This window comes from Oncorhynchus keta, chromosome 2, assembly GCF_023373465.1.
Source record: "Oncorhynchus keta strain PuntledgeMale-10-30-2019 chromosome 2, Oket_V2, whole genome shotgun sequence".
NCBI classification, from domain to species: Eukaryota; Metazoa; Chordata; class Actinopteri; order Salmoniformes; family Salmonidae; genus Oncorhynchus; species Oncorhynchus keta.
In genome coordinates this window covers 71,471,697-71,485,201 of record NC_068422.1, presented here as the reverse complement: position 1 = coordinate 71,485,201, position 13,505 = coordinate 71,471,697, and the positions used below count along the sequence as shown (strand labels likewise).

At 41.6% G+C, this 13,505-nt stretch overlaps 1 protein-coding gene across 3 annotated transcripts in view; it reads right to left on the bottom strand.

Annotated features, from left to right (window-relative positions):
• LOC118362496 (tyrosine-protein kinase Fes/Fps-like) overlaps window positions 1-13,505 on the bottom strand; it is a 42,360-nt gene that overhangs the window by 28,050 nt on the left and 805 nt on the right. Inside the window, exons 2-5 of one of the 3 annotated variants that reach the window (XM_052482194.1) lie at window positions 12,187-12,504; window positions 11,018-11,191; window positions 652-748; window positions 25-208 (exon numbers count right to left, since the gene is read on the bottom strand). In XM_052482194.1, the coding sequence (XP_052338154.1) occupies window positions 25-208; window positions 652-748; window positions 11,018-11,191; window positions 12,187-12,411 (680 nt within the window). In that variant the 5' untranslated portion in view covers window positions 12,412-12,504. The remainder of the gene's footprint in view (window positions 1-24; window positions 209-651; window positions 749-11,017; window positions 11,192-12,186; window positions 12,505-13,505) is intronic. The other 2 variants (XM_052482196.1, XM_052482185.1) reach the window with 2 other exon arrangements.

The window sequence follows — 13,505 nt, the reverse complement described above, 5'->3', positions numbered from 1 at the left end:
ACACACACACACACACACACTTACAGTACGAGTACCATCTCCTGCTGTAGGCTCTGTAGTGCCATGAGCAGGGCAGGTTGGGCCTGGCTGTAGTGGTGCTGATGGTACACCTGGGCTGCTCTGACTGACAGCACATACTCATTATGAAGCTCATGGAGCCTCAGAGTAGCCTTCACATAGCGCTCCCTCGCACGCTCACGTTCTTTATCTAAACAAACACAAGATATATGTATATAGTTTGAAATATCCAATAAATGTCGTTCCACTTCATGATTGTGTCCCACTTGTTGTTGATTCTTCACAAAAAAATACAGTTTTATATCTTTATGTTTGAAGCCTGAAATGTGGCAAAAGGTCGCAAAGTTCAAGGGGGCCGAATACTTTCGCAAGGCACTGTATATACATATATCAGTAGAACACACAAATGTAGCAAAGAAGTGGAAAAACAATACACATGACACATAGTCACTACTAATATGATCAACTGTGTTAATTTGGTGAATCATTAAGACACCAGTTGTCTAAACAGAACTATCAGGAGGTAATGATCATCTGTTGTCCAGAATATAATCCTTTCAGCCAGTCAAAGTGAGAGTGTGTCTGTGCTGTTTGGAGAAATGAGACGGAGCCAGACAGAGTGAGCTTCCCCACCTTTACTGGCCTCCTGGTACTTCCTCTTTGCCTGTGCTGCATCCCTCACCAGCTGTCTATAGCTGGCCTTCAGCCTCTCCAGCTCTGTCTGGGTCACCTGACAAATGGAAAGGGTATATTAGTGTTACTTCATCCAAACAAGGTGCATAAATTGAAGAACAAATGGGACGAGTAGAGAGATATTCAGCCACTCTCTAAGAACAATGAGAGTCCTCAAATACATTTCTACTATCTAACCACACAGCACCGTCATCAGAGAGGTAAAGGAGGGGAGTTAAAAAGGAGTGGAGGTGATACTGTACAAACAAGTGATACGGGTGTGGTTTGTTAAAAGCAGGAGTGCCTTCACAATGCAGGCTTTTGTTTGACCCTAGCTTTGCCACCTCTGAGACAACACAGACAGACGAGAGAGAGGAGAAAGACCAGACAGGAAAGACCGGAACCCAGACCCTACAGGTCTGTATCCCAACACCTCTCAACTCAGAAGTAGAAGCACACATGAAGTGGTCGGTGACGTCAGAGAGGCCCTGGTAACAGAAACGGGTTTGACTCCATTTTTTTTTACCCTTAACATTTCCTTTAGCCACCATTTAAGGCAGTGGTCACCAACCTTTTCTGAGTCAAGATCACTTTCTGAGTCAAAACGCAAGTTGAGCATGCATGTTAAAAAATGTTTTTAAACATGACTTAAAAAACATAAGCCTACATTAACCAATTAAAAACAGTTCTGTAGCAATGATGTTTGTGCAGTAGGCTTGGATGGCCCAATACATTATCACTGCATATTTGCTATGCTTGAAATGCCCTGCCAATTTTGTTCTTCTCAGAATTTTTTGAAATTATATTTAAAAAATGTAGGTACATGATCACACTGGTAATAGATCATTTTATGTAGTACTTGTGAGGCGGTGAGCTGAGTGAACATAATATTATTATATATTTATTACTGGACTGATGGCCTGCATCTGATGGTCAGTCTGAGGAGAGGGAGGGAGCAGCGGTCCCTCCGCTGAGAAAAGAGAACAGTCTTCTAGCTGATGGCAAAACTCAAATCACACTGCATTATTTCTGCCTCATGTACCAATTCATGTTGTTCTTCCTATGACCAGAGAAAGTTAAATATTCCTTGATATTAAAAAAAGACACAAGCCGCTAATAATAACAACAATGCAAGCTTATCGAAAATTTGCTACACTCATTCATTGCAACTGCAGTGCTGTTTGTAGCATGAGTGGAATTAGGGAGAAAGTGTATTTTATGGCTTATAAAAGTGTTGAACAAAGTGTTGACAGTGGGGGGGTGGTAGGGGACGCTATGTGCGACTGACGTGTTTTCCATTTGCTCCGTGGTATTCTTAAAGTTTATGTGAATTCTGCAGCAGAACCGTATTTATTCACGGATTTCGTTTCGGGGCTGCTGAAGGATGTTCTTGCCTTAGATGAAAAGCCCCTGATTGATCGAGCCCACCGGTCGCTGCGCCCAAAGCCCCGGGACGGGGAGAGGCCCCGTGACATAATTCTTCGAGTGCACTTTGTTCATGAGAAGATGGAGATCCTCCGACGAGCCCGCAATACCACTCTGAGCTTTCAAGGACAGAGCTTTTCAATCTACCAGGACTACTCCCCCACTGTTTCCAGGCAGCGCGCAGCTTTTGGACAGGCCAAACGAGTACTTCGGGACCATCCAAGTGTGAAGTATGGACTGCGATTCCCGGCCCGTTTATGGATATCTCACGAGGGTAAAGACTACACATTTGAATCTCCGGATGAGGCTATGGCTCACATTCAACGTCACATCAAGAAGTCTTGAATATGCTCACAGTTCAGCAACTGTTGCTTGCGTACTGTGGATAGTAAGTAACCCACTTGTGGTACAATTATGCTTAGACATAACAGGCTAGTCTTGCATAGTTGGTGAAACTATTCAGGCTTATTTGAGGTGATCTAATGTTTTGATCGTCTAGTGTGCGTGCCTTATCTCGCTCACCTATTTAGTTTGTTTACACATTGTCTCGGTGACTCAAAATATTTTTGGTTATTTGTTTACTGCATCCGTTTGCATAGACCCAGTTAACAGTAAATGTCTCCTGAGGCTACACTTAGTTTTTTTGGTATTGGTTGTAAGCTATCTCAGCTTCAACTAGACTACTATTATAATTACTATTATTTTTGATTGTCTTACTACGATTTCCTTACTTCAAATTAGATTTTTAGCTGAGAGCCTTTATACATTTAATTTATTTTCCCTCTCAATGCCTGTTATAAGGCTGGGAATATAATTATATACATCTACAAGTGGTGCTTTTGTCATTCCATTTGCCCAAGGGATTCGCCTTTTTTTTATTTGAAAAAATACATACAAATCTTGCTTTTTGCTGCTTGATCCACTAACAAAACGCGATTTTAAAGAGCGGGACTGTGGGTTTAGGTTTAAGACCGCACTCTCACAGACATACTGTGCGAAGAGAACATGTTCTATTTAGGCTTGTACCTCGTTTGGGGAGGTATTGTCTGGGATGGGGGGAGGGGGTGGGGGGGCAGGTTGAATTGTTCAGTTCTAATGTTGTCATTCTGTCTTTTTATTTTTTTATCTGTTTTTTTCTGTACTTTTTCCAAACATTTACCACCGTACATTATTACTCTGAGACAAGTTATTCTGGGGGTTTTGGGCGCTCATTGCTTTTCCATTCTATGCTCTAATGACAGGGTTGAATAACGGGAATGCCCAGAGGGGCCGAAATAATACGATCAAGTACATTTCTTGGAATACCAAAGGGGTTAACAACCCGGTGAAGCGTAAGAGGGTGTTGACACACTTGTGTGACACACACACGAGACTCACTTGAGCACTGGTGAGCATTTTAGGATGCGTAAGGACTGGGTTGGTCAAGTGTTCCACTCGAAATTTCATAGTAAATCAAGAGGTGCTGCTATTCTGGTTGATAAAGCTACTCCCTTTGTAGCTTCTGAGGTTATTGCTGATCCTAAGGGACGATACGTCATAGTAACCGGTGAACTGTTTTCTACCCCTCTTGTTTTGGCTAGTGTTTATGCTCCCAATTGGGATGACACAAGTTTAATTTCTTCCTTTCATTCTACTATTCCCAATTTAGATTCTCATTTGTTGATTTTAGGGGGGGGATTTCAACTGTAAAATGTCCCCAGTTCTTGACAAGTCCTCACAAACAAATACAGGCCCATCTAAATGTGCCCTACTTATTCAATCCTTTCTTCAGAAATATGCTATGTTTGAGGCCTGGCGTTACCTACATCCTACAGATAGACAATATTCATTTTATTCTCAAGTTCATCAAACATACTCCCGGATTGATTACTTCTTTTTGGACAAAAAACTTCTGCCTAACCTTCGGCAGTGTACTTACGAGAGTATTGTTATCTCTGACCATTCACCATTAGTGCTTGAACTAGAGTTTCCCCAGCGACCTCCTATGTGTTATCAATGGCGTCTCAACCCCATTTTACTCTCAGATAAGGAGTTTGTCAATTTCATCTCTTCTGAAATCACCTTATTCCTAGAAACTAATTCAACACCAGGTATGTCCTGCTCGACCATATGTGAGTCTCTCAAAGCATACCTACATGGCCAAATGATTTCTTATACAGCCAACCAAAACAGAGTTCGCTCCCAGCGACTTCGGGACCTGAGCGAGTCCATAGCCACACTGGATGAGAAGTATGCTACGGATCCTTCCTCTGATCTGCATAAAGAGCGCCAACTACTCCAATCTGAATTTGATGAGCTTTCTACCAGCAAGCTGAACAGTTACTCTTGCGAGCTAGATACAAAGTCTATGAACAAGGCGACAAGGCCAGTAAACTCCTTGCGCATCAGATCCGTAAATCTGAGGCCTCACGTTTAATCCCACAAATAAGGACCCCGTCTGGTGCCACCACAGTTATACATAAAGAAATCAATGATCAATTTAAACAATTTTACTCTGCGCTATACACCTCTGAACCCCCTCAAGACCCCTTGCTGATTGACTCCTTCTTTAATGGCTTGAATATGCCTTCAATTGATACAGACTCCCATGACTATCTAGAAGAAGAATTTACGCTTGAGGAGATTGCAACAGCAGTGTCCGCAATGAAAAGTGGTAAATCACCGGGTCCGGACGGTTTTCCAAACAAATTTTACAGGACGTTTTCTGGTCTGCTTTGCCCATTCTTATCTCGACTATTTGCAGAGTGCCTCAATACTTCAAAGCTACCGCCTAGTCTTTATCAGGCTTCAATTTCATTACTACTAAAGAAAAACAAAGACCCCCTGGAATGTGGATCCTATCGCCCAATCTCGCTTTTAAACTGTGATTACAAAATCCTAGCTAAGCTTTTAGCCATCCGTATGGAAGGCTTGCTGCACCAAGTAATACACTCTGACCAGACTGGCTTTGTGAGAAATAGGCATTTATTTTTCAATATTAGGCGCCTTATGAATATACTGTACTCCCCAGCGTCGGAGGACCCGGAGGTGGTGGTCTCACTTGATGCCGAAAAAGTGTTTGACCGCGTTGAGTGGGATTACCTAACAGCTGCCCTTTATAGATTTGGCTCTGGTCCCAAATTCATTGCGTGGATAAAGATTCTTTATTTTTCCCCCATGGCTTCGGTACGGACTAATAACTTGTCCTCTGACTATTTTCCTTTGCACCGAGGATCCAGACAGGGTTGCCCACTCTCCCCCTTGTTGTTTGCTTTGGCAATCGAGCCTCTCGCCATTGCACTACGCTCTAATGATGCCATTCAAGGCATAATCAGGGCGGGCTGGGAGCAGAAAGTCTCGCTATATGCTGACGACCTCCTTTTGTTTATCTCCAACCCCGATACCTCATTGCCACGTGCCCTATCTGTTCTTAAAAAGTTTGGATCAATCTCAGGGTACAAGCTGAATCTAGGCAAGAGTGAGCTTTTTTCCGGGAAACAAGGCTGCTTTAAAGTGCTCTTTTACAAATTCTCAGTTTAGGATTGTCCGGGATCAATTCACTTACTTGGGAGTAAAAGTGACAAGGAAATATTCAAATTTGTTTCAGGAAAACTTTGTTGCTCTAGCAGACAGATTGAAACAATCTTTTACTTTTTGGAATTCGCTACCCCTTTCTCTTATCGGAAGGATTAATATCATTAAAATGAATGTGTTGCCCAAATGTTTATATTTATTTCAATGTTTACCCATTTTTATTCCAAAATCTTTTTTCATTTCACTGGATCAATCAAACATTCATGCATTTTATTTGGGATGACAGGGTACCACGGATTGGTAGAAAACATTTACAGAGGCCTAGGTCATTGGGGGGTTTAGCTCTACCAAATTTTCAGACATACTACTGGGCTGCAAATTTCAGAGCTGTTCTGTACTGGCTGCAGACTGATTCTACTGGCCCTAGACCACTCTAGGTCCAGATGGAGTCTGAATCGTGTAAACCTGCAGCACTTTCCTCTGTGCTGTGCTCGTCTCTCCCAGTGTCCCTAGGCAAAAGGTGTGTCAACCCAATTGTAAAATTTGGAATCAGTTCCGTTTAGCCTTTTTATTTCCTCCATCTTTGAATGATGGGGCTTTTGGCATTTGGCACTCACTAGGCCTCTCCTCGCTAGCCCAGTTATTCTTTGATGATACATTTGCCTCTTTTTCTCAGCTGCAGGAAAAGTTCAATCTCCCCCAATCCCACTTTTTCTCCAGACTAGAAACTTTGTCAGGGCTAACACACCTGGATTTCCCAATAGGCCTGCGAATACAGCTATAGAGAGCATCTTGGAGCTGAACAAGCTTCCTAGGGGCGCAATTTCAGATGTATGTGCAATCATTCATGACTTACAGAACCCTTCTTTGGTGCCTTTAAAGACTCGATGGGAAAAGGATTTGGGGGAGGAACTTGGGGAAGACGCCTGGGAATCTGTGCTGCACAGGGTGCACTCGTCCTCTTTTAGCACTAGACACAGCCTCATTCAATTCAAGGTGGTTCACCGTATCCACTGGTCGGGGGCCAAACTTGGAAGAATATTCTCTGATTTTGATCCTACCTGTGTCAGATGTAAAGTGGAACCAGCCACACTGTTGCATATGTTTTGGGACTGTCATAAACTGTCAGGTTTCTGGGAATTAATATTTAAATGTTTCTCTGATATATATGACACTGTTATAGATCCGTCTCCCCTTACAGCCCTTTTTGGAGTACTGCCCATGGGTACCCCCCTATCAAGAATCCAGTCGGACACTGTTGCTTATACAACTCTTTTAGCTAGACGGCTAATACTACAGAACTGGAAGATGGCAGCTCCCCCATCTTATAAATATTGGGTGAGGGATGTGTTGTGCTCTCTGAAACTAGAAAAAATCTAATTCAATTCACGTGGGAACCCCAAACTGTTTGATGAGGCTTGGGCTCCATTCCGGTCTTACTTTAAACAGTCCATCCTCTGATGGCATTCCAATTAATACTAAAATAAGTCTGTGACTTAAGGGTTGGAGGAGCCTGTGTGAGCTTGTTTTTCCCAGTTATTTTTACACTTTGTTCACGCCTACATGAATAATCATTTTTTATTTTTTATTTTAAAGCATTGTAAAAAAAAAAAACCTGTCCAATGGATGGTCGGTCTGTGGCCATGACTCTCTGTGAGTGGTTGCATTTCTCCACCCTTATCCCTTGACTGTTTACACTACAGGAACAATGGTGAGGTGTTTGCTCTGTCCCTGTACTATAGATTGCACTTTAACCTCTGTAGCCTTCTGCCTGGTATGTTTAACTTGTCTAAAGTATGGTATCTTTAAAGCTATTTTTTTACTTGTATTTTTATTTGTATTTTTTTTTCTAGTTGAGTATATTATTTATATTGCTTTGTCTTGTCTATGTGTGTGTGTGTGTGTGTGTGTGTGTGTGTGTGTGTGTGTGTGTGTGTGTGTGTGTGTGTGTGTGTGTGTGTGTGTGTGTGTGTGTGTGTGTGTGTGTGTGTGTGTGTGTGTGTGTGTGTGTGTGTGTGTGTGTGTGTGTGTGTGTGTGTGTGTGTGTGTGTGTGTGTGTGTGTGTGTGTGTGTGTAAAACTTAATAAACAGAGTTAAAAAAGAAAAAAAAAGAAAAGTGTTGACAGTGTGGAAAAAAGTGTTGACAGTGCTGAACAAAGTGTTGACAGTGCTGAATAGCAACTTAAACAAGAACTTACTCATGAAAACAGCAGCTCTTTGCTGTACTCATTGAGTCTTCATAGCCATCGTTTTAAAAGTTTTTACATTTCACAGTATCAACTTGTCTGTGAAGACGCCGGTGCACTTGATTTGCTCTCTAGGAGTTCTACATTCAGACATGAAATGGTTAAAAATGGGAACACTTTGCCTTCCCGGGACTGGGGCTGCTGAATGAAGTGCACCTACCACCAACAGAACAAAAATAAAAATAGGAACAAGGCTTTATCGTAGTTTTATTTACAGAAATGTTTGGTGATCGATGAGGAATGCCTTGAGATCGACCAGTCGATTGCGTTCGACCTAAGGTTAATTATAACTATATATATATATATATATATTTTTTTTTTAGGGGGTAGATCAGCTTTAATATTACAGATAGATTGTAGCTTCCATCAATGTAATTGTCTGCATCATTTCCACTTTCATCCATCCTTTCTAGGGAGTTTTTCCTAGCCACTGTGCCTCTACATCTGCATTGCTTGCCATTTAGGATTTTTGGCTGGGTCTCTGTATAGCACTTTGTGACATATATTTTATTGATTGATTGATTGACGGACACAGTATATTTTACAATAGTTATCTTGTTTGTTTTAATACCATCCTTCAACTCCACTCAACCCCTCCCATCTATCTCTGAACACCATCCAGTTGATTTCTAGTTGTCGTATATTTTTCAACTGTGCTGTGACGTTTCACAAAAGTTTACAAAAGGTTAATTATACCTTGCACTACCAAAGTGCAGAGGATGTCTGCATGACACCTGTGACTTGTTTGTAGTGCACTGTACAAGGTACTAAAGCAAAACCTGACCCAGGAAACGTACAAACTGCAACCCATAAACCCAGGAATTCATTAGAGATTAACACATAATTTGCTCGCCGTAATATGGTAATGATATAACTCACGGAAAGGGCAAAAACTATTGTCATATTAAAGTCCCTGATGGCTTTTGTTCATCAAAATGCATTTGCTATGCAAGAGCAATTCTCAATTAGACAACAATGGCCAAACTCAGTTACAGCCCATTGGCTTTAATTTCAACTGAGTGCTGTCTGTTAATGAAGTTACAATAACTGTGCAGCTCTGCATCTCAAAGAGGAGCGAGCGCCTGCTGCATATTCACACTGGTGAAAAGGAAATGCATTAAATTCACACATTTGTGATTCATTTAACTATTTCAAGCCCAAAGTTTAAAACAGCTTTCTTTGCAACCTATGCCATGATCTTCATATTAAGCACATCATATTTCAGAGATTAGGTGACCGTCTGTTTTGACTGTTTGTTTCAGGTGATAACAGTATTCCTACGTAAGGTCTTTCGGCACAATTCGCCTTTATAATAGTAATATTAATAGTCTTACAGTAATAGCCCTTTGTGTTACAGGATCTTTGATCATTGTTATTTGTACATTTCCTGTTTGACAAGATCAGTGGCAAAAGGCTCTACATAGAGATGTATACTGTCTCTAAAATAGAGTGGTAAACCAAAGAAACCATCAGAACTCATAACAAACAAACCTAATACAGTATCAGCTACAATGGCTAGGGAAAGTATTCACCCCCTTGGCATTTTTCCTATTTTGTTGCCTTACAACATGGAATTAGAATTGATTTTGGGGGGGTTTGTATCATTTGATTTACACAGCATACCAATTTGAAGATGCAAAATATGTTTTTATTGTGAAACAAACAAGAAATAACACACAAAAAACAGATAACTTGGTGTACAGCAATCTTTAAGTCATACTACAGTTTCTCAATTGGATTGAGGTCTGGGATTTGACTAGGCCATTCCAAAACATTTAAATTTCCCTTAAACCACTCAAGTATTGCTTTAGCAGGTTTCCCTCAAGAATATTCCTGTATTTAGCACCATCCGTCATTCCTTCAATTCTGACCAGTTTCCCAGTCCCTGCGGATGAAAAACATTCCCACAGCATGATGCTGCCGCCACCATACTTTATTGTGGGGATGATTGTTCTCGGGGCGATGAGAGGTGTTGGTTTGTGCCAGACATAGCGTTATCCTTGATGGCCAAAAAGCTAAATTTTAGTCTCATCTGACCAGAGTACCTTCTTCCATATGTTTGGGGAGTCTCCCACATGCCCTTTGGCGAACACCGAACCTGTTTGCTTCTTTCTTTTCTTTAAGCAATGGATTTTTTTCTGGCCACTCTTCCATAAAGCCCAGCTCTGTGGAGTGTACGGCTTAAAGTGGTCCTATGGACAGATACTACAATCTCCGCTGTGGAGCTTTGCAGCTCCTTCAGGGTTATCTTTGGTTTCTTTGATGCCTCTCTGATTAATGCCCTCCTTGCCTGGTCCGTGAGTTTTGGTGGGTGGCCCTCTCTTGGCAGGTTTGTTATGGTGCCATATTCTTTCCATTTTTTATTAATGGATTAATGCCACATTTCAGATATTTTTTATAACCCAACCCTGATCTGTACTTCTTCACAATTTTTTCCCTGACCTGTTTGGTGACGCTCCTTGGTCTTCATGGTGACGCTTGCTTGGTGGTGCCCCTTGCTTAGTGGTGCGGGCTCTGAGGCCTTTAAGAACAAGTGTATATATACTGAGATCATGTGACACTTAAATAAAGTCCACCTGTGTACAATCTAACTAATTATGTGACTTCTGAAGGTAATTGGTTGCACCAGCTCTTATTTAGGGACTTCATAGCAAAGGGGGTGAATACAAATGCACGCACCACTTTTCAGTTGTAATTGTTTTTTTTTGTTTTTTGAAACAAGTCATTATTTTCACTTCACCAATTTGGACTATTTTGTGTATGTCCATTACCTGAAATCCTCTCCAAAATCTATTTAAATTACAGGTTGTAATGCAACAAAATATGAAAAACGCCAAGGGTGATGAATACTTTTGCAAGGCACTGTACAAACAAGACTCAGAAATAGCACCACACTCAGTACATTTGTGTGATGTTTTCAACACTGTAGGCTACTGCATATTTCTCCAGCACAAGCATATAGCTGAAAGCCAGCATGTGAAAGTGGAAGCTACTTCCCACTTTGAAAGCAAACTGACAAGGTGTTTGGTGGAGGACTACAAAGTCCCTGGTAATATTTATCAGGGCAAATTGAGTTTTACAGAGTGATGTGTTCATCTGTTTGTGTGTGTGTGTATCTGTGTAGTTGTGTGTGTGTGTCTGACCCTGCTGAGCTCCTGGCTGAGCTGGCTCCACTGCTCTGCGTAGGTCTTCCTGAGCTGCTGCTTGTCTCTGATCAGCAGGGTCAGTTTGCTGAGAGGCCCAACTTGCAGGTCCTCAGACTGCCGCCGCATCACACGACTCAAACTCTCAGTCTGAGCCACCAGCACACCCCACGACTGAAAGAGGAGAGAGAGAGAGAGAGAAAGAGACCGAATTAATAAAGAGAATACTCTGCGTATCGCCATCTACTGATCAAACGTAATGCTCAATCATCAATACTGTTGAAATGTCAAGTCCACTTTGCAGCTGGGGTTGGATGTGGTCTAATGTCTAAACCAATGATCTTGCTAAAACCCACTGATATAGTGTAGGGGTCATTCCATTTGATTTCAATCACTGAATGAAAGTTCCCATTCATATTTGCCCATGGTCAGAAAGTGGTCAGAAAATTGACTTTTTGGACCGGAATGCCAAAATATTTAGGAGATGTGTTCAAAGTCGACCCATTTTGCCTACCCCACCCTACCATGAGGCATACTATACATGCCTTAATCACTGGAAAAGATAAACGGTTAAGTTTGACATAATAAAAAAATGTAAACAGGGTTGTCAAACCCTTTAACATTAATTACCTACAAACAAGTAAATTACGCTGTTTTTTTTGTTTTGGCTTATGTTGTAGCTTAGACCCTATTTTACAGAATCTGAGATGTTTATATTGTGCCCGCCATCGGTCGAGACGCAGTATACTTTTGAATACAGGGTGGATGTCATTTAAATTATATGGACAAATCCCAGACCACTGCCATTTAGATGGTACATCATTGAACAAAGATGGCCACTGATCCACCCACCGTGGAATGTCGACTTAGGAATGGCTATTCTTTTATCTATATTCAATAGGTTTCCTATGGAAGATTGACAGTATAATTTAAAACAACTGTCACTATCAAACCCAACCGTTTATATTTTCCAGTGATGAAGACATGGATGTCTCATGTTGGGGTGAGGTATGCAAAATGGGTCAACACTGAGCACTTCTATCTTCTAAATATTTTGGCATTCAGGTCCAAAAAGTTACTTTCTGACCACTTCTATGATGGGCAAATATGTATAAAAAGTTTAATTCAAAACAAAAGATGTCAATCAAATGGAAGGACCCGTAAAGAACCTGGTTGAGCTGGCTGATGTAGTCCAGTCCTCCCCCAGGCTGGGGCCCCTCCAGTTTCTCAACCATGGCAGCCATCTGGTGCAGCTGAACAGAGAACTCCCGGTCGCTCTTGGACCGCTGGCTCATCCACTTCTTCATCACCTCCATCAGACGCAGTTCCGAGTCCTGCAGCCGCATCAGGGCCGCGTGGGCCTGGGGACACCACAGGTCCTCCCCAAACCCCATCAGATATGCACCCAGAGGAGTGGGAACCCAGTCAAACTGTAGACAGTAGACACTGGAGTGGATTTGAGTGAATGAACCACACACGTGACCTGGCTAATAAGGTGCAGGAAGATGAAACGAAAAACTGAATGAGAATGCATGGGATTTATCCTCTCAGCCTAGACTCTGGACTTTGGGTGTACTTTCTTTACCGGACTGTAGAGTCATTTGAATTGGTTCAACTTAGTGAGGCCAAGGTGTTTAAATAATAATTTCAAGACTACACAACTGGTTATTTAAACAAGTTGTATTTGTGTAACTAAGCAAATGTGGCATGTGGAGGGTTTCACTTCTGGGGGATTTATTTCAAAGGGAGAAAACAGTTAGGCAGCACTTCCTCTTGAAATACAGAAGTGCTGAGAAGTGTGACATGGCTCTAAACTGTTTTTTTTTTTCATTTTAGTATAATTTTACTAAGTGAGTTATAAGCTGAAAATGTCCCAGAGTTATTAATAACTCACTTAGTAAAATTATACTATTACAGAGAAAAACATTCAAATAAGTTGGACTTGAGGCTTAACATAACACAGCCTACTGTGGAACTCTGGCATCATCCATAACCACTCTCCTTTACCAAGATAATCCATCCACCTGATGGCCAAGGACAAAAAAGGCCACTCTAAAATGTACTGTTTTGTCACACAACCCAATGCCACAGATCTCTTGAATTGAGGGAGCGTGCAATTGGCATGCTGACTGCAGGAATGCAGGTTTGCTGATGTCAAAGTGTCAGAGTGCCCCAAGGTGGCGGTGGGGTTATGGTATGGGCAGGCATTAGCTATGAACAACAAACACAAATGCATTTTATTGATGGAAAATTTGAATGCACAGAGATATGGTGACGATGTGATTCATACGCTGCCATCACCTCATGTTTCAGCATGATAATGTATGTCACCATGTCGCAAGGATCTGTACACAATTACTGGAAGCTGAAAATGTCCCAGTTCTTCTGTGGCTTGCATACTCACCAGACATGTTCCCGAATAGAGCACATTTGGGATGCTCTGGAGAAACATGTATGACAGCATGTTCCAGTTCAAGCCAATATCCAG